Source organism: Heliangelus exortis, chromosome 24 (genome assembly GCF_036169615.1).
Source record: "Heliangelus exortis chromosome 24, bHelExo1.hap1, whole genome shotgun sequence".
In the NCBI taxonomy this organism is placed as follows: Eukaryota; Metazoa; Chordata; class Aves; order Apodiformes; family Trochilidae; genus Heliangelus; species Heliangelus exortis.
The window spans coordinates 3,651,086-3,674,910 of NC_092445.1; the positions used below are offsets into that span (position 1 = coordinate 3,651,086).

At 54.3% G+C, this 23,825-nt stretch overlaps 4 protein-coding genes across 7 annotated transcripts; 3 read left to right on the top strand and 1 right to left on the bottom strand.

Moving 5' to 3' along the window:
• Positions 1-1,771: 1,771 nt before the first annotated feature.
• Positions 1,772-11,583, top strand: PDIK1L (PDLIM1 interacting kinase 1 like). Of its 4 annotated transcripts, none has more exons than XM_071767453.1 (3): positions 1,772-1,861; positions 4,120-4,421; positions 8,058-11,583. In XM_071767453.1, the coding sequence occupies exons 2-3, from the start codon at positions 4,137-4,139 to the stop codon at positions 8,796-8,798; spliced, it is 1,026 nt and encodes a 341-aa protein (XP_071623554.1). In that variant the 5' UTR covers positions 1,772-1,861; positions 4,120-4,136; the 3' UTR covers positions 8,799-11,583. The 4 variants fall into 4 exon arrangements, with proteins under 4 accessions (XP_071623554.1, XP_071623553.1, XP_071623555.1 ...); XM_071767452.1 differs by having other exon boundaries at positions 1,778-1,861; positions 2,960-4,421; XM_071767454.1 differs by lacking the exon at positions 1,772-1,861 and adding an exon at positions 1,893-2,142.
• Positions 11,584-16,932: 5,349 nt separating this feature from the next.
• FAM110D (family with sequence similarity 110 member D) lies at positions 16,933-19,544 on the top strand. The gene is made up of 2 exons (XM_071767455.1): positions 16,933-17,017; positions 17,919-19,544. The coding sequence occupies exon 2, from the start codon at positions 18,050-18,052 to the stop codon at positions 19,064-19,066; it is 1,017 nt and encodes a 338-aa protein (XP_071623556.1). The 5' UTR covers positions 16,933-17,017; positions 17,919-18,049; the 3' UTR covers positions 19,067-19,544.
• A 272-nt stretch (positions 19,545-19,816) lies between these two features.
• C24H1orf232 (chromosome 24 C1orf232 homolog) lies at positions 19,817-20,898 on the bottom strand. Its single transcript, XM_071767977.1, has 4 exons — positions 20,709-20,898; positions 20,525-20,611; positions 20,342-20,439; positions 19,817-20,108 (listed from the first exon to the last, which is right to left on the bottom strand). The coding sequence occupies exons 1-4, from the start codon at positions 20,793-20,795 to the stop codon at positions 19,850-19,852; spliced, it is 531 nt and encodes a 176-aa protein (XP_071624078.1). The 5' UTR covers positions 20,796-20,898; the 3' UTR covers positions 19,817-19,849.
• Positions 20,899-21,744: 846 nt separating this feature from the next.
• On the top strand, positions 21,745-23,451 carry ZNF593 (zinc finger protein 593). Its single transcript, XM_071767503.1, has 3 exons — positions 21,745-21,986; positions 22,489-22,551; positions 23,019-23,451. Exons 1-3 carry the CDS (start codon positions 21,790-21,792, stop codon positions 23,158-23,160), a joined length of 402 nt encoding a protein of 133 aa, XP_071623604.1. The 5' UTR covers positions 21,745-21,789; the 3' UTR covers positions 23,161-23,451.
• Positions 23,452-23,825: the final 374 nt, after the last annotated feature.

Consider the following 23,825-nt stretch of genomic DNA (forward strand, 5'->3'; position numbering starts at 1 on the left):
TGCAAGGCTGGGTGGGTGCAGGGCTGGATGGGTGCAGGGCTGGATGGGTGCAGGGCTGGGTGGGTGCAGAGCTGGGTGGGTGCAGGGCTGGATGGGTGCAGGGCTGGGTGGGTGCAGAGCTGGGTGGGTGCAGGGCTGGATGGGTGCAGGGCTGGGTGGGTGCAGGGCTGGATGGGTGCAGGGCTGGGTGGGTGCAGGGCTGGGTGGGTGCAGGGCTGGATGGGTGCAGGGCTGGGTGGGTGCAGAGCTGGGTGGGTGCAGGGCTGGATGGGTGCAGGGCTGGGTGGGCCACCAGCTGGAGCCAGGAGAGGGGCACCCAGGTGTGCACCCATCCCCACACCCACCAGCTGGGGTGCTATTGATTAACTAATTGCCTCTGGACTCGATTAAGGGGATTGGTGGGAAGGAAGGGGTTGTAATGCCCTAATCAGCTTGCAAAACCCACAAGGGGCTCTCGGGTCCCTAATTGGCTTGGGGCAGCTTAGGCAGGGCCCAGGGCACTGATCCCCACCGGGCTCTTTCCCAGTTAACCCTGGAGACCACATTGCTCTGGCAGGAACGCATCGGTACGGTGGCTACTTGGGCTCTGAGCAGCCAGTGGCCCCGTTTTCTCCCCGGGTTGCCCTGTGGTGGCTGTGCAACGGGTTGAGGGGGCCATGACAGAAGCCCCGTGCACCCCCAAATCTTGTGCACATGTGTGTGCAGAGAGCGGGGCACAGGGGAGGTGGGCAGCTCATTGCCAGGAGCTGTTTTGCCGCTGAACAAAGCCAGAGGGACTCTTGATTTTGTTCTAAATGCCAAGCAAGAAACGAATGGATGAATAAATAAATACATTTTAAAAAGAACACCCGCCAAAAAAAAAAAAAAAAAAAAAAAAAATCAGGAGCACAGCTGTGTGTGGGGGGGTGCAGGCAGAGAGCAACCTGGGGGGTGCACAGGGGTGCTCAGAGGTGCTCAGGGATATGCAGGGACGCTCAGGGGTGCTCGGGGATGCTCAGGGATGCTCAGGGATTCACAGGGATGCTCAGGGATTCACAGGGATTCTCAGGGATTCACAGGGATGTTCGGGGATGCTCAGGGATTCACAGGGATGTTCGGGGATTCACAGGGATGCTCAGGGATGCTCAGGGATTCACAGGGATGTTCGGGGATTCACAGGGATTCACAGGGATGCTCGGGGATTCACAGGGATGCTCAGGGATGCTCAGGGATTCACAGGGATGTTCAGGGATTCACAGGGATTCACAGGGATATTCGGGGATGCTCAGTGATTCACAGGGATGCTCAGGGATTCACAGGGATGTTCGGGGATGCTCAGGGATTCACAGGGATGCTCAGGGATGTTCAGGGATGCTCAGGGATTCACAGGGATGTTCGGGGATTCACAGGGATTCACAGGGATGCTCAGGGATTCACAGGGATGCTCAGGGATGCTCAGGGATTCACAGGGATGTTCAGGGATGCTCAGGGATGCTCAGGGATTCACAGGGATGCTCAGGGATGTTCAGGGATTCACAGGGATGTTCGGGGATGCTCAGGGATTCACAGGGATGTTCAGGGATTCACAGGGATGCTCAGGGATGCTCAGGGATGCTCAGGGATTCACAGGGATTCACAGGGATGTTCGGGGATGCTCAGGAACCGCCGGAGCTGCGGGGGGGGGAGGAGGCGGGGGAGGAAGCGCGGGAACGGCACGCGCCCGCCCCCCCGCCCCAACTGGACTCGACCAATCAGAGGGCGAGAATGGGGGAGAGGGGGTGGGGTCTGTAGAGGGGGCGTGGCCTCGGCGGCGCAGGCCTGGGGAGGGAGCCCGATAATGGCGGTCGGGAGGCGGCAGCGCGGTGGTGGCGGCGGCCCTGAGGTAACGCGGTCACCTCCCGGGCTCTGCTCGGTCCGGTTCGGTCCGGTGGTGGGGAGCGGGTCCGGGCGGTCACCCCTCCTCCTTGCTGTCGCCCCCGCGTCACAGTGGGAGGGAGGGGGGGGGACTTCGGGGTGTGAACCTCGGCCCTGAGGGGTTGTGAGGGGGCCCGGTAGCGGCTGAGGCGGCGGCAGGGCCCGGCGGGGCCACATCCCCCTCAGGCCGCATCTGACGGGGTCAGACCCCGCTGCGGTGCCTCGGTAGTTTCCCTCCGGAGCCCAAGGGTGCAGGGGGGGTGCCGGTGTGACAGCCGCTTTGTGGGGCCTCCCTGGGGGTGCAGGGCGAAGAGAAGGGGGGGGGGGGGGCGGCTTGTGAGGGGGGTGATGTTTAATTTATTTTACTCCGTAATTACGGCTGCTAACGAGGCGAACAGGGAGGGGAAGCAGCTGGCGGTTCCCGAGCCTGGGCCTGCTCCGGTGCCCGCCCCGGGGCCCTGCAGCTCGGGCCCGGTCGCTGCCCTGGGAGTCGGCGGCAGCTTCCCAAGGGGTGACGGGGACGTGAAACCGCGGTGGCATTTCCAGAGAGCGGTTTTTAAGCCCTTTGTGGGGGTAAAGGCGGGCAGGTAGCAAGCAGAGCAGCCTGGGCAGAATGACAGCTCCTCTCTGGGAAGGGCACAGCACCCGCCTGCCAGCACGGGGTGGGGGGTAAGGGGGATGGGGGATGTTTTCTGCTCGTCTTGCTGTGTTTGAGTAACGAAATCCTCTCCTCAGGAGTTGGGTGACTGCTTGGTGAGGTTACAGATCCTGCTCTTCTCCCCTGCACGGGAAGGGGCAGTTCTTAAGGCACAGGCTGTAATCTTCATCTGTTCCTCATAGTTCTGCTTCAGGCGCAGGCTCAGTGCCTCCTGTGAGCAGGATTTGGTGGTCGTGTTGTTCCTTGGGTGCGTTTTTGGTTCAAAATAATCTTTAAACGTGCAGCACGGAACTTTGAAAGGTTAAGATGTCTGTGTAGTATTGCCATGAGACTGATGGTACCTTTTTCTCTCTCTCTTTCTTTTGTTTTTGGTTTCTTCCCCCCCCTGTTTCCTTAAAAAAAAAAAAGCACCTAAAACAGTGGAAATACTTGAAAGCTTCCTAGTAATAACAGGCTGTTTTGATGTGGTCCTTATTGCCTGGTTTACTCCATAAAGAGCATTAAATTTATCACGGGCAATATTACAGACTGTTTCAGTTCTGATACACTAGCTGCAATTTTTATTTATTTATTGGGTTTTGTGTTTCATTCTGTTTAACCAGTGATCATTGGCTAGTCAAGCTTTTTTTTTTTTTTTTCTTGTCAGTAGTCAGTGTCCCATTTTGGTTGGTTGTGTGAAGGTGGTGCTGGTCTGTTCTGCTGTGTAATCTTGCAGGGAAGCTTGCAGGGAGGGTCATGAATCTGGAGCAGTGTTTGGTGGTTTGGTTTTTGTGTGTGTTCGTGTGTCTTGTTTTACACATAGAGCAATATCTTAATCTTTGTCCTCTTGAGCAAAAATGAAAGTCAGATGCTGGGTACAAGCTTCTGCAGTTGGTTACTCTGATTTAACTTCTTGTAACCATAGACTTTTCATTCAGAGGAGGGTGGGAGAAGACCCACAGTGACCTTAAAAAGAAAAAAAAAAAAAAAGAAAAGAAAAAAAAAAGGGGGGGGTGTGCTATCTGTAGCATCCTCTTGTCTTAATTGTCAGTAGAACGACTGAATGATTAAATTAGAACAAGCATTTGCTTACACAGCCACCTTCATAAAAGGCAGTGTTAATTAAAGCTGTTACTGCCTGACCCCAGGCTCCAACTGGAACCAATTCCCTGCTCTCCCAGGTGTGGATGGAGAGCATGGCCCCACTCTGTTATCCCTGCAGATCTTCCCAGAAGAGCCTGAGAGGAAGGAGAGGAGCATCCTAGTGCTGCCAGGGCAGGCTGCAAGCCTGGGGTTGAGTTGTTGCCATTTCCCAAACTGGGCTGTGTTGGAAATCCTGACATTCCCACCTAAACGCTCTTCGTTTCCCTTTTAACCCTCTCCGTGGCAACACTTTGCAGAGCAGCAGCTGCGATGTCCTTGCCCTCAAGTGCACCTTTGCCTTGGGAGGAAGGCTGGGCAGCAATTAACCCCCCGTTAATTACAGGGCTTTGGTAGCCCTGCTACGGCCCCACGGGAGGGGGATGGAAAACACCGCCCGGTTCTTCTTCCGAAGCTTTAGCTCTGTGGGTTTTTCCCCCCTTCCCCAGAACCCTTGAACTTGAAGATGGTGAGTAGCCAGCCTAAGTACGAGCTAATACGAGAGGTTGGCCGTGGGAGTTATGGTGTGGTGTACGAAGCAGTCGTCAGGAAGACCTCTGCCCGGGTGGCCGTGAAAAAGATTCGGTGCCAGGCGCCGGAGAACGTGGAGCTGGCTCTGCGGGAGTTCTGGGCACTGAGCAGTATCAAGAGCCAGCACCCCAACGTCATTCACCTGGAGGAGTGCATCTTGCAGAAAGATGGAATGGTGCAGAAGATGGCCCATGGCTCCAGTTCCTCCCTTTATTTACAGGTACATGAAGCTGAGGGAATGGGGTGGAAGTAATGAATATGGATGTGCAGCTGGGAGGGAAGGAGGTGGGTAGTGAAAAGCTTTTTTTTTTATTATCTTTTTCAGTAGGTGGGTAGTGAAGAGCATTTTTTTTTTTTTTTTTTTTTGAGGAGATGGGCAGTGAAGAGCATTTTTTTTTTTTTTTTTTTTGAGGAGATGGGCAGTGAAGAGCATTTTTTTTTTTTTTTTTTGAGGAGATGGGCAGTAAAGAGCATTTTTTTTATTTTTTTTTTTCAGTAGGTGGGTAGTGAAGAGCATTTTTTTAGGAGGTGGGCAGTGAAGAGCATTATTTAATTTTTTTGAGGAGATGGGCAGCGAAGAGCATTTTTTTTTTATTTTGAGGAGGTGGGCAGTGAAGAGCATTATTTAATTTTTTTGAGGAGATGGGCAGTGAGGAGCGTTATTTAATTTTTTTGAGGAGATGGGCAGTGAAGAGCACTTTTTTATTTTGAGGAGGTGGGCAGTGAAGAGCATTTTTTTAGGAGATGGGCAGTGAAGAGCATTTTTTTTTTTTGAGTAGGTGGGTAGTAAAGAGCATTTATTTTTTAGGAGGTGAGTACTGAAGAGCATTTTTATTTTGAGGAGGTGGGCAGTGAAGAGCATTTTTTTAGGAGATGGGCAGTGAAGAGCATTATTTAATTTTTTTTAGGAGATGGGCAGTGAAGAGCATTTTTTTTTTGAGTAGGTGGGTAGTGAAGAGCATTTATTTTTTAGGAGGTGAGTACTGAAGAGCATTATTTTTTTTATTTTGAGGAGGTGGGTAGTGAAGAGCATTTTTTTTCTTGAGGTGGTGGGTAGTAAACAGTAGGTTTGATTTTCTTTTTTGAGGAGGTGGGTAGTAAACAGCTTTTTTCTTTTTTGAGGAGGTGGGTAGTGAAGAGCATTTTTTTTTCTTGAGGTGGTGGGTAGTAAACAGCAGGTTTGATTTTCTTTTTTGAGGAGGTGGGTAGTAAACAGGTTTTCAGGTTTTGTTTTTTTTTTTTTTTTGAGGAGATGGGTAGCAAAGAGCTACCTATTTTAATTTTTTTTTTTTTTTTTTTTGAGGGATGCTTAGTTAGGAGAAGGTATTGTTTGCCTTGTTCACACCCAAAAATGATTTCCTCTCTTTACAAGAGCCTGTCTGTTGAACAATCCCTTGCATCTTGTAATTTGAAGCCATCCCACTCCAAAAAACTCCAGGTTTTTTTTTTAATTGCAAATCTGCTCTAGTAATTTGAAGAAATGCCACAGGTAAAGCAGAAGGGAGGTGCAGGCTGCTGTGCTGTTTGGTGGAAGTTCTGCTGCAGGGTGAAGGAGCACTTGGGTCCTGATGTCTTGGGACAGAGCTCTGAAGAATTTAATCTCTGATGCCCTTGGAAGTACCCATCTTGATTTAGGAAGCCACCACTTAAAATTCTTTCAGAAATAATACAGTTGCTAGCATGCAGTGAGCAGGTTTGTGTTTTTTTTTTAATTAAATAACCATTAATCTTCTAAAAGAGAGGTAAAGGCATGATAAATAAAAGAATAAATATTGCTGCCCCTACATGTTTACTGAAAGTGCCCTTTAATTAAAGCCTTTAAGCTGGCAGGTGCATATTTTTTTGAAGAATAAGTAACACTGGAAAGACTTTGAAAGTTAATTGGGTTCATTGCCTTGCAAAGAAGCTGCCCCAGCTAGAAATCATCCCCTGGCAGAAATTTGGTTTGAAAACTGGTGTTTCAAACTGCTCAGTGCTTGCTGTGTTTCCCCCAAGTCAGCTTTTCTCATCGGGGGTTTTATTGTTGTCACTCTTGCATGTCTAACGTGGGACCTTTTGTTACTGAACAGCCTCTGACAGCCCTTCAGGGCTCTCCTGACCCCGTGGAGCAAGGGGATTCTCTCCTTTGTAAACTCGTTGTAGCTTGGTAGTTGTTGCTGAGCTGCTTTCAGGGGTTGGGGGGAAACAATACTGGGGGAAATTAGTGCTTTACCTTCCTAGTCCTCAGGCCTGGGAGAGAATGCATCAAACAGCTGTACAGGAAGGAGCTTTGGGAAAAAAAAAAAAAAAAAAAAAAAAAAGTAGAGTGAAACTGCTTTTTTAAATTTTTATTTTTTATTTTTTATATTTTATTTAACAGGGGGGAGCTTCCAGATCAGCTGCAGTGCTGGGTTTTGGTGGCAGTGCCTGTTAACCTGTAGAACCCCTCTGTGTCAAGCACTACAAATTGTTTTCCTGCTCCAGAGAGCAAAGGGCAGAGCTGAGTTGACTCAGAAGAGCCTGGGATCACTTGGTGATAGATAACCTGTGCTCAAACTAGAGACACACAGCTCTCCCTTCTCCTCTCCTCTCCCCACCCCGGGGGGATAAATGGGGTGCAGTGTGTGAGGACCACCCTGGGGATGGGGGGTGAAGGGGTGTTTGTGTCTCCTGAAGGATTTTTGGGCTCAGTGATGAACTCCTGTCAGCTGAACTGAGGCACTCAACCTGAAAGTCCCAAACTGGCCTGCTCTGGTGGGGCTTTGCCACCCTCCTGGTGGTGCTGGGTGGGTTTTGGGGTCTGAACTGAGATGCAGGGCCAGCTTCTGGAGGGCTGTGGGGAGGGGAGAGCTGTGTGTTGGTGCTGGTTTGGCACAGGAGCCTCCCTGCTGCCCTCTGATACCTTAATCTCCCCGCTGCTGAGTGTAAACCCAACCTACGTAGTTTGCTGGTTCTGACATGGATTTGCTGTTGGAAGTTGGTCTGGTTTGAGTACTGGTTGTGCTCCCAGTTTGCTGTAACCTAGGAATTTTGGTTTTGGATGGAAAACGTTGCTTTTTAGAAGAATTTTCAAATATTTAATATTAGTAGCTACCATAATTTTTGGAATCCTGCATGATTGCTTTATTATACAGTGGTTTACTACTAACAGAAATAATTGCCAGCCTTGCCTTCCAGGGCATGCTAAGAACCACCTCAGAGGAGCTGGAGAGGCAAAGGTGTAGCTGTGTAAACAGGATTAGTAAATCCCAGTGCTGGTTTTCCCCTGGTTTTTTGCAGGTGAAGCAGCTTTTCGAGCTCCTCACTGCTTATATTCTGGAAAACATTGGATGATGCTGGTGGGGAAGGTGTGAGGTGCAGGAGCTGTGTTCTCCTGAGTTAAGGGATCCCCTGGAACACGTTCATGCGGGAAGAACTGGGAATAGGCTTTAAAAATCTTTAGTTTTCCCAGTGGAGGATAAATACAGCTCCCTGGCACTGTGGGGAGCTCCTTGGTGAGGCTTTGTTTGTAGATAAAAGTTGTGAGCCAAGTGGGTGGGACGTGTGGGGGTGGGGCAGTGTCCAGCTGAAACAGCTGGGAGTGCAGTGGCCCCTTCCTATCTTTCAAAATTCTGTTATCTGGGTCCAGCTTCTGGGCAGGCACATGGATGTGATAGGCTTTGCAGGGACAAAAATAAGGAGGCTGTCAAAGACATTGTGATTTTTGGTTTTGTTGTGGTTTTGTTGGTTTGGTTTTGTGATGTGTTTTTTTATTTTTCACATCATAAATTGCCCTTGGTTTTATTTGTACCGGTTGCCCATCTCTCGCTCTGGAAGATCCATCCTGTCTTTACATTCTTGTCACAGGGAGTTACGACATTTCTTTTCCTCCTTGCAGCTTGTAGAGACCTCCCTAAAAGGAGAAATAGTCTTTGATCCCAGAAGTGCTTATTACCTCTGGTTTGTGATGGATTTCTGTGATGGAGGAGACATGAACCAGTACCTCTTGTCCCGAAAGCCCAACCGCAAAACCAACACCAGCTTCATGCTCCAGCTCAGCAGTGCTCTGGCATTCCTCCACAAAAACCAAATCATCCATCGTGATCTCAAACCTGACAATATCCTGATCTCTCAGAGCAGGGTGGATGCAAGTGACTCAGAACCTACCCTGAAAGTGGCTGATTTTGGGCTGAGCAAGGTGTGTTCAGCCTCAGGACAGAACCCCGAGGAACCGGTCAATGTAAATAAGTGTTTTTTGTCAACTGCTTGTGGGACTGATTTCTATATGGCCCCTGAAGTCTGGGAAGGACACTACACTGCCAAAGCAGACATTTTTGCCTTGGGAATTATCATCTGGGCCATGCTGGAAAGGATCACCTTCATAGATACAGAAACAAAGAAAGAACTTCTGGGGAGCTACGTCAAGCAGGGGACAAGCATCGTGCCGGTGGGAGAGGCACTTCTGGAAAACCCTAAAATGGAACTGCTCATCCCTGTCAAAAAAAAATCCATGAATGCTCGGATGAAGCAGCTGATCAAGGAAATGCTGGCAGCCAACCCCCAGGACAGACCTGATGCCTTTGAGCTGGAACTACGCTTGGTCAACATTGCTTTTAAAGACAGCAGCTGGGAGACGTGACTGGGTCAGAGCTGCTTCTGGCCCAAATTATGGTGCAACTTTAGTGGCAGTAAAAGAAAAGAGCCAGAACTCTGACCTGCAGGGTGTGGTTTCTACCAAACAAAACTTTTGTTTGTTTGTTTGAGTTTCAGAAGGATGAGTTGGTGTGTATAATTCCTGGGGTGTCCCATTAAGATGTGCTGGTGTTGGTTGGTGTTCCTGGCAGTGGGATGTCAGAGCTGAGACTTGATTCCCAACACTAATGTCGTGGAGTATTTCATACATTCCAGTTTCCTATGTCAGTATTAGGAAATCTCATGGAGGGAAAAAAACCAACAAACAACCAAACACAAAACCAACAAGATTTGCATGCTGGTAGTGCAGATCTTCAGGCTTTGTAAAGTAATTCTGTGTATATATTTATGTAGGTGAGTGACTGGGAGTGAATGCCACTTTTCTTAAATTATTTCCTATGGATCTGAGTGATTGGGGTCTGCTAGAAAACGAGGTGAAGGAGGTAGATGAGATACATTCCTTCTTCTACAGGCCTGAATAACTTTATTATTTATTTTTGTTATTGAATGTCAAAGATAGGGTCTGAGACTTGACTTTGTAGACAAAAAAAAAAAACAATGCAAGGCGATCAGCAGTTTTTAAACATGCTGACATGGCCAAGTTTAGCACTTACAGCTTAATGAGCTCATCACCAAGGGAGTCAGATTACAAATGTATGCAGTTGGGTGCTAGCATGTTGGCTGGTTCATTAATCATTCAATTTTGCTTTCTTCTAGTAATCAAATTCTTTCTTAATCAGTTAACCTGCAGTTTCACAACACTCTACTCTTGTATCTGTAGTTCAGTAACACCTTGAGGATGGGTGACAGCAGAGTGCTGAGGGCTTAGTTCATAGCAATGAGGAAGAGCAGGGAGTTATTTTGAAGATCCTGCAAAGCATGGTGAGCAGCACAGCTTTCCTGTTAACTGAATCTAACTGGTAATACTGGTCATGGCCTCTTCCTTTCTGGCACCACTTCTGCCCTGGTAATGATGAGGAGATGACAGGGTGACTGGTAGGAAAAAAACCTCTTCACAAACAGGAGAGAAAACCTGGAAGGCTAGGCTGATATTATATATATATATATATTTTTTTTTTCTCCTTTTAAAGAAATAATACTTCTTTTAAAGCACAGGTGGCAAGATGGAAAGCTTTGCAGTGGCTGAAAGGCTGCTTATCCCCAGCTCTCATTCCACAGCAGATGGATTCACCAGGAGAGGTTTTGCTGAGGCCACCTGAGGCGGCTCAGCAGACAGAGGCTGCTCTGTAACAGGACCACTTTGTTCTTTTGGGTGCAGCACTGTGACCTTTCTCAGCACTCTGACCTTTTAGAAGAAGTAGAGTCTTAAGACATTGCCTTTGAAAGCTGCAACAAAGGCTGGGTTTCTTAATGAAGTAATTTAATTTTTTTTTTTTTTTTTCCCCTGACCTGAAGCTGCTGTGTGACTTGCTTCTCAGACTCTACTGCCTCTCGGTGCTGTGGGATCAGTTCTGCTCAGTCAGTGCTTGTTCTGTCTGTGACTAAACAGCACTTTTTTTTTTTTTCTTCCAAAAGCAAAGGATTCTGATTTTACCCAACTTCTGAAGCTTTCCAGACTGCAGCTCTCCTCACCTGGTGCTGTGTAGAGCTGGTAGCAATTACCCAGGGGAGCCTTAGCCTTTAATTCTTTTTAATTTGCTTCACTTTATTGTTGAAGGCAAGTTGTCTGAGCAGGGGTTCTCAGTCAGACTTTGTCTCTGAACCTGGTGCTGTAGTGGAGACTTTGGGGAGCCAGCAGGAGGAGAGCAGAGCTCCTGACTTCAGTGCAGGTGGCAGGGACAGAGGTGACTGTGTCCTACCTGTGCAGGTGTCCCAGTGTTGCTCCTCCCCTGCAGGGAGCTCAGTCTCTCAAAGATTTGGAGCCTGCCTGTGAGTAGCCAGGAGCAGAGAGCTGTTTGTTCTGATGTTCTGAAAGTGGAAACTGTTTCTTCTCATCTTTTAACCCCGTTCAGTACAATTGAAGCCTCAGCTTGTTACTGAAAGGAAGAAAACAAACCTCTTTCTCTCTGTGCCTGCACTGTTTCAAGGTATTTACATTTCAGCATGGTTGTTGGACTACTGAAGTTTCAAGGCAGTTTATAATTTTTCCATGTTTAACTTGAGAGCTGTTTAAAAACACCTTGCTAACCTCCTCCTCTCTTACCCACCCACAACTCAGAACTAACAAACTGACCTTAAAACACAAATCTTTACTTTTAAGGTGCTTTGCAACTCACCTGCTGCTTCTCTGAAGCATTTCACAGTATGAACACTGAAAGTTTGTTGCTTTATTGTTGGGTTTTTTTGACTCCCAAAGTGTTTCTTTGCACTGATTGCCACTTTAAAGGGTGGGGGTACCCAAAATCCCTCTCATGGTGCTTAGCCTTGCAGCTGGGTGACACTGTTTCCTTGGTTAGGCCTTCAGGGCTGTGTTCTCTTCCATTTTATTTTTTTGTTGTTGTTATCTGAGGTCTTTGTCTTAAAACCTTTGATAAATGAAATTGTTGTAGCAGCTACAGAGTTCTTCACCAGCGTGACACAAAGTCAAGATAATTTTCAGCACTCAGAAAAGATTTTGGTTTTGGTTTTCCAAATCTTTCTTTTTAAAAAAAAAAAACAAAAAAACCAACAAACTGTAAAAGATATTTTATGGAGAATTTATAATGAGGAAAATTATTGTGTAATTTATTAAGTTCATGACTGTTTTTGAAATAAAATCTGAATTTCAATGATGTTTCTGAACTTTCTGTGGAGAGGTGCTTTCTTGTAGCTGCCAGCAGAGCTACCCAAGGGTTTTTTTGCTGTGCCAGGACAGAAGTGAGGTGTGATCATTCTGGAAGTGATCAAGATTTCACCCAGAAAGCTTCCAGCCTTTGTGCTGGGGGTGAAATGTGTTGCCCCCCCTGTGCAGGAGGCTGTTAAGTGCTGGAAACATGAGAAATAAAGGTGAGGAAGCACCTTGTCTTGTACCTAATCCAAGAGTCCAGGGGTCATTTGCATGTTTTAATTAACAGTGCTCTAGAACAAAGGGTTGTGCAGCCTGGGAGTGGGAATAGTACAGACTGGAAATGCTGTCAATCCTTTTGTCTTCCCATTTTTTACCCCCACAAGGAGCCCAAGCTCAGGAATCTCCTCCTGGCATTGGTGCCTCTGGATTCCTGGTGCCAGGAACAGGCAGATTCCCCCCCAGCCTGGCAGGACCTGTGTGCTTAGGTCTGTCAGTCAATGCAAAAGGGACCTAAATTTAGATGATTTTTTTTTATTATAGGAAAAGCACCTTAATTAGGGTAGAAAAATCACACCTGTGGTGAACTGGAAGAGTGGTGGTGTTAAGTACAAACTGAATTCCTCCCTTGCAGACTGAAGAAACCATGCTTGAAATCCATCGAGTCCACAGAGGGAGGGGGAAAAAAGTCCTTCAGGAGCTTTCCTGGTGCAGAATTGGCTGTGCCAAAGGCTGCAGCTCAGCTCCCACAACCCAACCTCCCCTTTCTCCGTGTTCTGCACAACACCGAGGCCTCAGGCTCCAAGTTGTGGATCCCATGTCCCCGGGCAAGCCTTGGCCAGGCCATCCCAGCTCTGCAGGAGGGAGTTTGGTGTTTGTTTTCACTCCGTGTTGATTTAAACTCGGTGCCAGGGTGAGGGCAGGCACGGGGCTGGCTGCAGGGGGGAGATGGAGTCCCCACCACCTCTTGGAAGGGGGCCCTGGCTTCGGAAAAATGAGTTTTTCCGGCGTGCCCAGGTGGCCTTTGGACTGCGGGCAGCGCAAACAAAGGACTTCGGGGCTTTGCTTTTTTTTTTTTTTCCCTTTGCTCCCCAGCCCCTCCCATCCTCCTGCGGGGTGTTTGGAGTGTTTGTCACCTTCGGCCCGGAGCAGGCAGAGCTGTGCTGTAGGGTGAGGGGGGGTTGTGCTGAGCCTCGATGATTTCCTTTCCTTTTTGGTCTGGGAAGCAATTTCTGTCGTGAGGAGCAGCTGGAAAGCCCCAAACCACCCCGGGTGCCTGCACTGTTTGGGGAGGGCTGGGAGGGAGGTGGAAATAGGTGACCAAGTGCCGGGTCCTGCACTTTGGCCACAAGAACCCCATGGGGAGCTCCAGGCTGGGCACAGAGTGGCTGAGAGCAGCCAGACAGAGAGGGAGCTGGGAGTCTGGATTGCCAGGAAGCTGAAGAGGAGCCAGCAGTGTGCCCAGGTGGCCAAGAAGGCCAATGGCATCCTGGGCTGGCTCAGGAACAGCGTGGCCAGCAGGTCCAGGGAAGGGATTCTGCCCCTGTGCTCAGCCCTGGGGAGGCCAGAGCTTGAGTCCTGTGTCCAGTTCTGGGCCCCTCAGCTCAGGAAGGAGATTGAGGTGCTGGAGCAGGTCCAGAGAAGAGCAAGGAGGCTGGGAAGGGATCCAGCACAAGTCCTGTGAGGAAGGGCTGAGGGAGCTGGGGGTGTTGAGGCTGGAGAAGAGGAGGCTCAGGGGAGACCTCATCACTCTCTACAACTCCCTGAAAGGAGGTTGGAGCCAGGTGGGAGTTGGTCTCTTTTCCCAGATGACTTTGAACAAGACAAGAGGACACAGTCTTAAGTTGTGCCAGGGGAGATTTAGGCTGGATATCAGAAAGAATTTTTTTACGGAGAGGGTGATCAGGCAATGGAATGGACTGCCCGGTGAGGTGGTGGATTCTCCATCCCTAGAGACATTTAAAAAGAGCCTGGATGTGGCACTCAGTGCCATGGTCTAGCAACTGCACCGGTGGATCAAGGGTTGGACTTGATGAGCTCTGAGGTCCCTTCCAACCCAGCTAATTCTATGATTCTATGAAATCTGTTCAGCAACCCTGAGAGTACTTTGGGGGGAGTTTGGAGACCACACACTCCTCCAAGCAGAGCACACAAAGTGAAGGCTGAGCCAGCACCACCACTGTGTTCCTGCCAGAGGAGCTGTGGCCCAGGCCACCTTCTTCCTAAATCCCAGATGAGCCTCCAGATAATTTGGGTACAACTGGACAGCAGTTGGTGAGGAGCAGCTGGAGCCAGGGCAGGGGCCCAGGCTGAGCTGGTGGGTGGTGGTTGGAACTCTCATCCCACACTCCACCAGGTGAAGCATCCTGAAGGACACAGGTGCCTTGCTTTGCTTCCTCCTGAAGAGGACAAAGGGAGAAAAAAAAAAAAAAAAACAGGAAACTGCTCGAAGGTCTCTTCAAACTTCTGGGATTTGGGACAACAACAGCTGAAACCTAAAATGCTTTGCAGGTCCCTTGCAGCAGGTGGTGGGTCCAGCCCAGATGCTCCTCTCTGACCCAGGGGAGGTTTCTCTCAGCCTCAGCAGCTCCTTCCATCTCTCTGCCTTCCCTGCCTGTCCCTGTGGTCCCAGAAATAAGCTGTTTATTTCGGGATTGCCAGCAGGAATCAGCCAGGCCACCCATTGCCTGAGGGGCTGAACATCCATGGAGCCTTCACCTCTTCTCCTGGGCCCAGCTGCTGTCTGGTTCCAACTTGCCCCAGCTTGTGGGTGGCTGCCACAGATGAGGTGGTAATTTCAGATTTATTCACGCCCATTTGAGCCCTTGGTATTTTTAAACTTGTGGAGCAAGGCTTCACCTCCTGCCCTGAGCCCTCTCTGGCCTGGAGCCACCCAGCTCCCAGGGGCTGCTCTCCAGGCAGTGACATTTGCATGGACCTCAGACCACAAACAGCTTTTGTGGCTTGGGAAAGAAAACCAACAAGTAGAAACAGATGTCTGGGTGATCAGGTGCTGTCGTGGGGGGAGTTAAAGGGACTTTTTTTTTTTTTTTTTTTTTTTTTTTTTTAATTTTCTTTTTATAGGAGGAATGCATCTGGAAAGGACTCGATGGGACACGGCAGCCTTGGGCTTCTCCTGAACCCACCAGAGAGGTGCTGGGAGCTGCTGCTCCAGCCTGAGGTGGGGTGTAATTAGCAGGGTTAATGTCCCCTTTGTCACCAGCCAGGAGGGAAAAGGGCTCCCGAGGAGCTGGGCAGCTCCATCAGCTCGACATGGGCTGAAAATGGCAAAGAGAGGGGCTGTGCTCTGGCACCTGGGACCTCTGAGGGCTTTCTCAAACTTTCTCTCCCAGCCCAAGGGTTGGAAATTTCCATCCCTACCCCCCAGCTCTGGCTGGGTTTTCTCTGGGATTGCTTTCCTTACCTGGCACCGTGCTCACTTGAGCCAGGAGGGAAGGGAAGGGCAGCAGAGCTCCATGGAAGAGCAGAGAGCATCTTGTGAGAGCTCTGAGTGACCTTAAATAAAACCAGGGGACTTTGAGCAGCCATGGGACTTGAGCAGAGCATTCCCGAGGGGCTCGTTAAAGGGGTAAATCCTGGAAGTTGAAGGGACAAAACCCTCATCACCTTTCCAGAAGAAGTGGGAGCTGCCTGGAATTCTGATGCCAGGAAGATTCCCTCAAACCATTCCTACCCCTATCCCAAAGGGAATCTGCCCTGTCCAAACAACAATTCAGCAGTGTCTGGTTCTGAGGAGGAGCTGGAGGGCAGGGGCAGGTGTTTGGGAAGCATCCCATGGGAAAAACCTACATCCACCAGCCAAAGGTGGATCCAAGGCTGTTCTTACTCATTTGTGGCTTTACTGGAATGGCCTCTGGGATTCCAGCTTGGAAAATAAAACCTTTCCTAATAAACAGTGAGTCACAGTGCCTGGAGTTACAAATAAGGTCCCATCAGCTGTTCCTCTCCCTCATGGGAACCCAGGTCCTTTCTTCCCAGGGTAAGATTCCCAGGGCTGCCACGGGTTTCTCCATCCCTTTCCCCATCTTCCTCTGGAAACAGAGGGATTTGCATCCTGCACACAGAGCCCAAGCACTGCTGGCAGGTCCCACATTGCTTCTCTCCAGATGGAATGGAATGGAATGGAATGGAATGGAATGGAATAGAATAGAATAGAATAGAATAGAATAGAATAGAATAGAATAGAATAGAATAGAATAGAATAGAATAGAATAGAATAGAATAGAATAGAAGCAAAACTTTGTCCCTTCCTTGCTTCCACTGGGATTTTTCCTGGTTCTTGCCTGATCCCTGCCTGCTCCCATCTCATTCAGCCTCCCTTTTTGTCAGCCCAGGAGTTCTGGCCTCAGCCCTTTCCTGGCACTGGATATTGACCCAGCCCCAGTTCCCAGCACTGCAGGAAGGAACTGGGGTGGGGGCCAACAGTGCTGGGGGCAGAGTCCCCCCTCATCCAGGGACTGAGCACGCTGGTCCCTGGGGATGGATGCCATGGCTTTGTCCCCACTGGTGTCCCCTCTGAGCCCAGCCCCCTGTCCATACTGAGGAAATTGGGGGGGGGAGTATCCCTAGGGAGCACCAGGGGCTTTCTCCCACCGTGTTCCAAGAGGCTGGGAGCCTGGCTCAGGGTGCAGTGTGTGTCCCCCCCGTGTGTCCTTCCTGCAGTGCCACGTTGCAGCCCCCCAGGCAGGGTTGGGGCTGACCCCCAGGGGAGGGCAGTGCTCGGGAAGAGGAGAGGGCAGCATAAAAATAACCCCGGGGCTGGTTCCAGCCCTTTGTGGCTTCCTGCGATTTACAGCCCTTCCCAGAGGAGGAAGAGGAGGCAGGAACCAGCCTGGCTCAGGGCTGGCTTTGACTCTTTCACCACCAGCAAGGAAGGTGACAGAAGGATCCTTCCTCCTCCTCCTTCCTCGCCAGCTGGGCTGGGACCCTGGAGAAGGGGCTTGTGGTGGGCTCCTGCTCCTGAGCTGCACCCAGCATCTTGGGGTGGATGTGGGAGAAGCTGCAGGAGTGGACATGGTTTCCCTGTGCCATTCCTGGTGCCCCGTGTTCGGGGGGTATGACAGTGACTGTCCTGCCTAGGAGGAGGCAGAAATCTGGGTTACTGATCCCAAAATCCTGGCCGGGCTCCCACAGGAGGGGAGAAAAGCTGCCAGGGATGAGCTGGAGCTCAGGAGAAGGAGGGTTAATGCTGGCTGGGCAGGGCTTCGGGGGATGTGAAGGCTGGGGCTGGGGCAGGGGGGGCACAGGGTGGGCTCCTGCAGACGGGGCTGGGCTAGCAGGGGTTAACAGGGTGGCTCTTCCTCTTCCTCACCCTTTATATAAGGCTCCGGAGGCTCTGGGCTCAGATTGCTACCGGCAGCCAGAGGGGCAGGAGCTGAGAGACTGGAGTATCCCTGCATCCCATCCCTGCGTGGGCTCAGGTGAGCAAGAGCATCCTCCACAGTTGCATCCTAGTGGGTGGGAGCTGCTGGGTGACAGGACCATGTGACAGGGACCCCCAGCACTGGGGGAGGATGGGGAACTCATCACTTGGGAGCGCAGGAGCAGAAAAACCGCGTGCCTCAGTTTCCCCATCTGTACGAGGGGTGGGGGTGGTGTTGGAGCCACGGGCTGTGTGTGGGCAGGTGGCTCCTGGCTCTCCAGTGAGCTTTGGATCCCCACTGTCACTGGGGAGGCTGTGGGACTGGGGCAGCAGCTGGCAGTGGGGCAGCTCCTCAGGGCCATTTTAGCCTCCTCTGCTCAGCAAAGCTCAGTGCTTGGGGCATTTATCAGCCAGGGTCAGGCTCCAGACCCCCCACCCTGGCACCCACCCCCCACCCCAGATTCACAACCCTGGGCCCAGATTGATGCTCTGGTGCAGCTGGGCAGGAGCCATCACACCCCGAGAGGATAAAAGCCCCTTTGCTCCCTGACCCCCAGGCAGGCCCCTCCTTCCCTCCCAGCTCAGCCTGGCTGCGGGGACCACGGCACCGAGACCCCCAAAGTATCCCCCAGCCCCTGCCCCACTTCCAGGGCTGCAGATCCAGGGGGGGGGCGGCAGCTCGCCAGCTCTCCTGCTCACACAGGCTTTGTTCTCTTCTCCCTGGAAAGGGAAAGATAGCTGGGAAAGATAAGGCGGCCGGCTCCAGTATTTTTTCCTGTTGGAAGCCGCCGCTGGGATGCGGGTGAAGCCGGCGGATGCTCGGCGCTTCTCTCTTCCTGCCCACGGATTGTTCCTGCCTGGGCTGGCAGAGCTTCCTGCCTGCTTCAGGGGAACCCCCCCACCCTGCTCTGCCCCCCAGCATCCTCAGTGCTAATCCTGGATCTCCTCTCTCCTTCCAGGGACGAATCCAGGAGCCGAGCGGAGCTTTGGGCGCATTCCCGGCCACAGCACCAAACACCCCCCCGGGAGGAGCGGGGTGCCCAGGAGGAGCAGGGTGCCCAGGAGGGGCCATTTCGGGGCTGGGGGGGTGATGGTGCCTCTGGGCAGCCCCTCTCTCGCTGTCTGTGCCTCCAGCAACCTGCGCCTCGTGGCTCCCGGACGCGGGTCCCCCCTGGCCTGGCTGAACCGGGGTCCTGAGTGCCGGGGGGGAAGCGGGGGGCGAGTGCCCAGCGCTGTGGAGCGGCTGGAGGCCGACAAAGCCAAATACGTGAAATCCCAGCAGGTCATCAACAGCCGGCAGGAGCCGGTGCTGTGGGGCTGCTCGCCCCGGCTCTCCCCCCGCGGCCGGCGCCTCCTGGCCCGTCAGCAGTGTAACGAGTTGTGTCAGGGCTCGGAGCCCCGCAAGCTGCCGTGTCCCCCCCAGTCCCCCGTGTCACGCCGGGCCGGTGGCAGACGTCTGCTGAGACCCGACTCCCTCGTCATCTACCGGCAGAAACGGGACTGCTCGGGAGGGGACAAGGAGAACGCCAAGAGCTCCGGGTTGGTGCGACGCCTCTTCCAGGGATCTCTCAGAGACAAACCCCCCAGCTCCCCCCCAGCCAGGGGGCTGGGTGAGGGGCCGCCAGCTCCCCCGAGCCCCGAGACCCCCATGGTGTGGGTGCCTGCGGGGAAGGAGGAGGTGAGGACACCAGGTGCCAGCAGCGGCGGTGGCAGCGGTGGCATCTTCCCTGTGCCCGCCAGCCCGGTGGCACAGCCCCCCCGGACCCCCGTCAAGCCGGCGCTGGCTCTGCGGGTCTCCCTGCCGCTATCGGAGCAGGAGCGGTTCTTCAACTACTGCGGGCTGGACCGGGGGCTGGTGGAGCTGCTGGGGCGGGAGAGGTTCGGACCGGCGGGCTGGGACAACGCCTCGGCTCGGCTTCACGGATCCTGCGAGTCGGAACCCGGGCAGGTCTCAGGGGGCAGCGAAGGGGACACGGGGCCAGGCGAGGAGGAGCCAGACACCCGGCTGGGCTCTGGCGTCTCGGTGGTGGAACGCAACGCCCGTGTCATCAAGTGGCTCTACGGCTGCCAGAGAGCATGGGCCACTGCCAAGGAGTCCACTGTCTGAGTGAACACAGCCTGGCCGGGGACAGGGACACCCGTGTGGGTTCTGCTGGCTGGATGTGACCCTTTGCCCTCACTGGACGTGGCCTGGGGACTGGTGGCATCGTTGGTCCTGGTGGCATTGCCAGTCCTGGTGCCATGAACCTGCTGTGGCCTGGAGGACCACCAGGTCTGCCTTACCCCCAGAGCCACCAGGTCTACCCAGGGCTGAGTCGGGGGGGGGGGGGGGGGGGGTTTACCCGAGGGGCAGGCGGGGAGGGGGCTCTCCCTGTCCCCAGGGCTGGCAGGCTGCTGAGCCCCCACCCTAGCACCTCTTCTCCACCCTCCCCATTTCCCACCCAGGCCGCAGCCCCCTTCGGCTGGTCGTGTCCTGAGCTGGTTGTATGCTTGGGGGGGTGGGCAGAGCAGCCCCCTCCTCCCCAGCAAAGGTGATGCTGGGGCCAGAGCAGAGCTCAATAAAACTGGAATTTTTTTATTTTTTTTCTTAGCCTGGCAACGTGTGATTGGTGTGGGCAGAACCCAGGCTGGGCAGGGGGCTGCTTTGGGGCTGGGGCTGGTTCCTTCCCATCCTCACTGAGGAGGGGGGGGGGTCGTGCAATGGGGCTGCTGGAGGGGGGACCAGGGTGAAGAAAGCACCAGGCAGGGCTCAGGGACGAGGGGCACCGCGGGCTCTTTAGTCCGGACACATCACCACAACCCCCGAGGTTCCTGGGGAGTGGGCAGGGGGCTGCTTGGCTCGGGGGGGGGTGGGGGAGTGGGGGGAGAGCACCAGTCACCACCTCCTTCTCTAGTTGCCCTTGGGGGCATTTTTATTCCCGATTTCAGCCAGTTTGCTGGTCAGGAAGCCCCAGTGGAAGACTCCTTCCTCCGGCTCCCGCAGGTCGCTGCCATCGTCACCCGGTGGCTCCCCGGGGCTCTCCTCTGGCTCCGGGGGGGTCACCCCCTTCTCCGGCCCCGCCGCCTGCTGCCATTTGGTAGCAAAGAGATCCCAAAAACCGGGCGCCTTCTCGGAGGGGGGTGGCTCGGGTGGCGAAGCAGCCAGTGGGCTGGGGAGAGACCGGGGATGGGGACATCGGTGTGGGGACCCTTCTAGTGTCCAGGACTGGGACCCCCAAACCCCCTCCATGTCCCACCTCCGTGTCAGCTTCTCAGTCCCCCAGCCCAGCCTCGTGGGTAAAGCAAAGAAGGGGGGGGGTGAAGGTGATGGGATGGGGGTTTGCAGGGGCTCAAAAGGATCTTGGGTTGGAGTTGTCCCCAAAAAAACCGAGCTGTGACTTACTGGTCTGCGCAGGGCCCTGGGCTGAGCAGCTGGTGCTCGTCCTCACGGGTGAAAAGGGAAGAAAATGTCCTCCAGCCCCGGGCACCCACCCCCTGCACCTGCAGGGGAGGCAGCACGGGTTCACCTGGGACCTCCAGGAACCCCTTTCCCTTTGCCCCCCGCTCCCCTTAGCCCCTTCCTCACCTTCCTCGCCAGCTGGGACACGGGGCTGGCTCCGTCCTCCATCAGCGCGGGGGGCTCGGGCGGCTCCATCAGTTCGTGGGGGTCTCCCTGCAATGAAGCCCCCAGGTGAGGGCAGAGGGGGTTGGCCACCCCACTTTAGGGAGCCCCAAGCTTTGTGGTCACCCCACACCCCCCCACCCCCTACCTCTTCCTGCAGCGCCCCATCTGCCCGTGCCCCTCCCAGGGTCTGCAGCACTTTGGCCTTGTAGAGCCGCCAGAAGGCCTGGGTCATGGTGAGGGGCTCAGCGGGACCAGGAGCCGGCGGGTGCCGCGGGGAGCGGGAGGGGTGCGGGGCTGGGCCCCCCCCGCGCTGCCCCAGCGATCCGGTGGCTTCATTAAAGTTTCAGGGGCCACATCTGAGGCACAAAGGGGAACCTGAGCCGGGGGCAGTGCCGGGACAGCTGCTCTGGTCACCCCCAAATCCCCCTTCACCCCTACCCCAGCCCCCCCTCCCACCCAGTGCCCCTCACCCACAGGGGGTGCCCCCAAGCCCGGACCCACCCCAAGCCCCGTGTGGAGCAGGCGCTGGGGCTCAGCGCTCCCCCCCCGCGGGTCCCCATCTATAATTGATCACGCGGGGAGGGGGAAACATGATCGGTGACAGGAGAGGCAGCGCTGAGCCCTCCCCGGCTCATCACACCAGTGACCGGGGCAGCACCGACCTGGGGGGGGGGAAAGGGGGGGGAGGGGGCCACCCCCAAAGTCACCAAGCGAAGGACAGCTTGGGGGGGGACAGCTGCCACCGGGTGTGTGTGCGGGGGGGACACTTTGGGGTGCTGGATGTCACCCGGGGGCCGCTCCCCGTTCCCGGGGTCGGGGGCTGCTGATCCGGATGGGAGAGGCGGGGGGCGTGGCCTAAACTATAATGGGCGTGTCCTGTGCGGAGTAGGCGTGTCCTGTACGGAATGGGCGTGTCCTGTGTGGCGTGGACGTGTCCTATATGGAGTAGGCGTGGCCTGTACGGAGTGGGTGTGTCCTATAGCGAATGGGCGTGTCCTACATGGAATGGGCGTGACCTAAAGCCAAGCGACCACTGAGCGTCGTGAGGTGGGCGTGGTCCACAAACAATGGGCGCGGTCTACCCGGTTAGGGGCGTGGTCTGGTATAAGTGGGTGTGACCCACAGATACCGCCCGTGGGCTGCGGGTGAGGGGGCGTGGTCTATCACCCATGGGCGTGGCTCCCTGCGCCTGCGCACTGCGTTCCGGCTGCCGGCGTGGTTCCGCCATGTCGCCGCGGAACGGGCGCCGAACCGGAGCTCACCGGGCCCATTCGCTGGCCCGGCAGCTGAAGACCAAGCGGCGCCGCCGCGATCTGGATGAGATCCACGGGGATTTAGAGCCCCAGAACGCTGCCCGCCTCCTGCGGCAAGAACCCGACCCCGACCTGCCGGGCTGCGGACAGTTCTACTGCCTGCACTGCGCGTGCGTGGGACGGGGGGGGTCCGCGGGGGGGGGGGTTGGTCCTGGTGCCGAGTGGGGGGGTTCAGACCCCTGGGGGGGGCTTGCCCGAGTCTTGGGGTTTGCCTGGACCCTGCGAGAGGGAGCGTGTCCTTGTCCCGAGGGGTCTTTGGGAGGAGGTTGTCCTGGTTCTGGAGGGGTCCCGGTCCGTGGGGGGGGGTTGTGCAGGTTCTGGGAGCTGGTCCTTGTTAGGGGGGCTCTTAGCTCCTTGCTGGAAGTTTGTCCGGATGTCCGGAGGGAGCCTGGCACCATGGGAGGGGTGGTTCTGGTCCAGGTGGGTGTCCCTGGCTCGTCGAGGGGGCTGCTCCTGGCAAGGGGGTCTTTAAACCCGGGGGGCATCGGCTTGTTCTGGTTTCGGGGGAGCCTCTGGGGGATTGGCTTTAGGGGTGTGGCCCCTCGGTGAGGCTCCCCCCAGCCCCTCTCCTATCTCGGGGCCCCCTGACCCTCACCTTTTGTCCCCCCCCAGGCGCTACTTCATAGACCTGACCAGCATGAAGGAGCATTTCAGGTCCAAGGTGCACAAGAAAAGGTGAGGAAGGGCTTGAGCAGGATCCGGAGTCCCCCAGAGCAGCCCATGTCCCCCCTGCCCCCACATCACTGGGGTGAGGAGGGTGACGGTGGCAGTTTTGGGTCAGTCTTGTTTTGGAGAGCCCAGGTGGAAGGAAGGTTTCTCTCTTTTCCCAGGCAGCTCTCAGCAAGACAAGAGGGCACAAGAGGTCTCAAGTTGTGCCAGGGGAGGTTTAGGTTGGACATTAGAAAGAATTTCTTTCTGGAGAGGGTGATCAGGCATTGGAATGGGCTGCCCAGGGAAGGGGTGGATTCTCCATCCCTGGAGATATTTCAAAAGAGCCTGGATGTGGCACTCAGTGCCATGCGCTGGGAACCACGGGGGGAGTGGAGCAAGGGTTGGACTTGAGGAGCTCTGAGGTCCCTTCCAACCCAGCCAGTTCTAGGATTCTATGATTCTATGATCCCTGCTCTCTGCCTTCCCCTCAGGCTGAAGCAGCTCCGGGAGGCCCCATACACTCAGGAGGAGGCCGAGCGTGCGGCCGGGATGGGCTCCTACATCGCCCCCAAGAAGGTGGAGGTACAGACCCAGCCTCTGGAGGAGGTCACTGAGATGGAGGCTTCCAGCTGAGCAGGGCCCGAGGGGCCGGGTGGCTCTGTAAGGGCCTCTTTGTCCTTGGATTTGTCAGGAAAACCCATCCCAGCACGGCTTGCCAGCAAACATGGACTAATGAGGAGAAAGAGCCAGCAGGACCCTGGCTGCCCTCACTGGGTGTCCTCTTCTTGGGGGAAGGGACAAGCTGCTTCTTCCCAGAACTCTGATGCAGTGACTGTCTGCTCATCTCTGCTTTTAGAGTGGTTTCAGGCTTCTTTCAGAGGTTGATCTGGGTGAGTCGCCCATTAAAAGGTGTCACCCAACAGGCTGGTGGTGTTGGGAGCTCTCTGTGTGGGACCCAGGCCCTGGCTGGAGGGTGGGGACCACCCCCTGGGGTGCAGGGGGACCTCTGGGTGCTGTGCTCCTCCCAATCCCATCCAAAGGGAGATGTTGCCAGTGCCAGGCTGGAGGAACAGCCTCATCCTGCTGCCAGGCAAGGGGGTGAAGCTTTGTTTTCCTGGCAGGGAGTCCCCAGCCTCCTGGTAGCAGAGATAAAGCTGATTTTGGGGGAATTTTGAGTGAACTTGGGTCTGCAGCTCACAGCTCCCTGTGGGCTTTGACAGGAGCTGGTGTCACCCTGGCAGGGACACTTTCTGCTTCCTGTCTCCTAAAAACCCAGTGCCTGGAAGTGATTTCATCTT

What these genes read in the sequence shown, in the direction of transcription:
- PDIK1L (XM_071767451.1), top strand. Translation starts at nt 2,242, where the DNA reads ATGTTTAATTTATTTTACTCCGTAATTACGGCTGCTAACGAGGCGAAC. An exon ending in CGGCGGCAGCTTCCCAAGGG is followed by an intron (nt 2,405 to 4,119) that starts GTGACGGGGACG and finishes CCCCTTCCCCAG; the next exon opens with AACCCTTGAACTTGAAGATG. An exon ending in GTTCCTCCCTTTATTTACAG is followed by an intron (nt 4,422 to 8,057) that starts GTACATGAAGCT and finishes TCCTCCTTGCAG; the next exon opens with CTTGTAGAGACCTCCCTAAA.
- FAM110D (XM_071767455.1), top strand. Translation starts at nt 18,050, where the DNA reads ATGGTGCCTCTGGGCAGCCCCTCTCTCGCTGTCTGTGCCTCCAGCAAC.
- C24H1orf232 (XM_071767977.1), bottom strand. Translation starts at nt 20,795, where the DNA reads ATGACCCAGGCCTTCTGGCGGCTCTACAAGGCCAAAGTGCTGCAGACC. An exon ending in TGTCCCAGCTGGCGAGGAAG is followed by an intron (nt 20,440 to 20,524) that starts GTGAGGAAGGGG and finishes CCTCCCCTGCAG; the next exon opens with GTGCAGGGGGTGGGTGCCCG. An exon ending in CCAGGGCCCTGCGCAGACCA is followed by an intron (nt 20,109 to 20,341) that starts GTAAGTCACAGC and finishes GTCTCTCCCCAG; the next exon opens with CCCACTGGCTGCTTCGCCAC.
- ZNF593 (XM_071767503.1), top strand. Translation starts at nt 21,790, where the DNA reads ATGTCGCCGCGGAACGGGCGCCGAACCGGAGCTCACCGGGCCCATTCG. An exon ending in TTCTACTGCCTGCACTGCGC is followed by an intron (nt 21,987 to 22,488) that starts GTGCGTGGGACG and finishes GTCCCCCCCCAG; the next exon opens with GCGCTACTTCATAGACCTGA. An exon ending in TCCAAGGTGCACAAGAAAAG is followed by an intron (nt 22,552 to 23,018) that starts GTGAGGAAGGGC and finishes CCTTCCCCTCAG; the next exon opens with GCTGAAGCAGCTCCGGGAGG.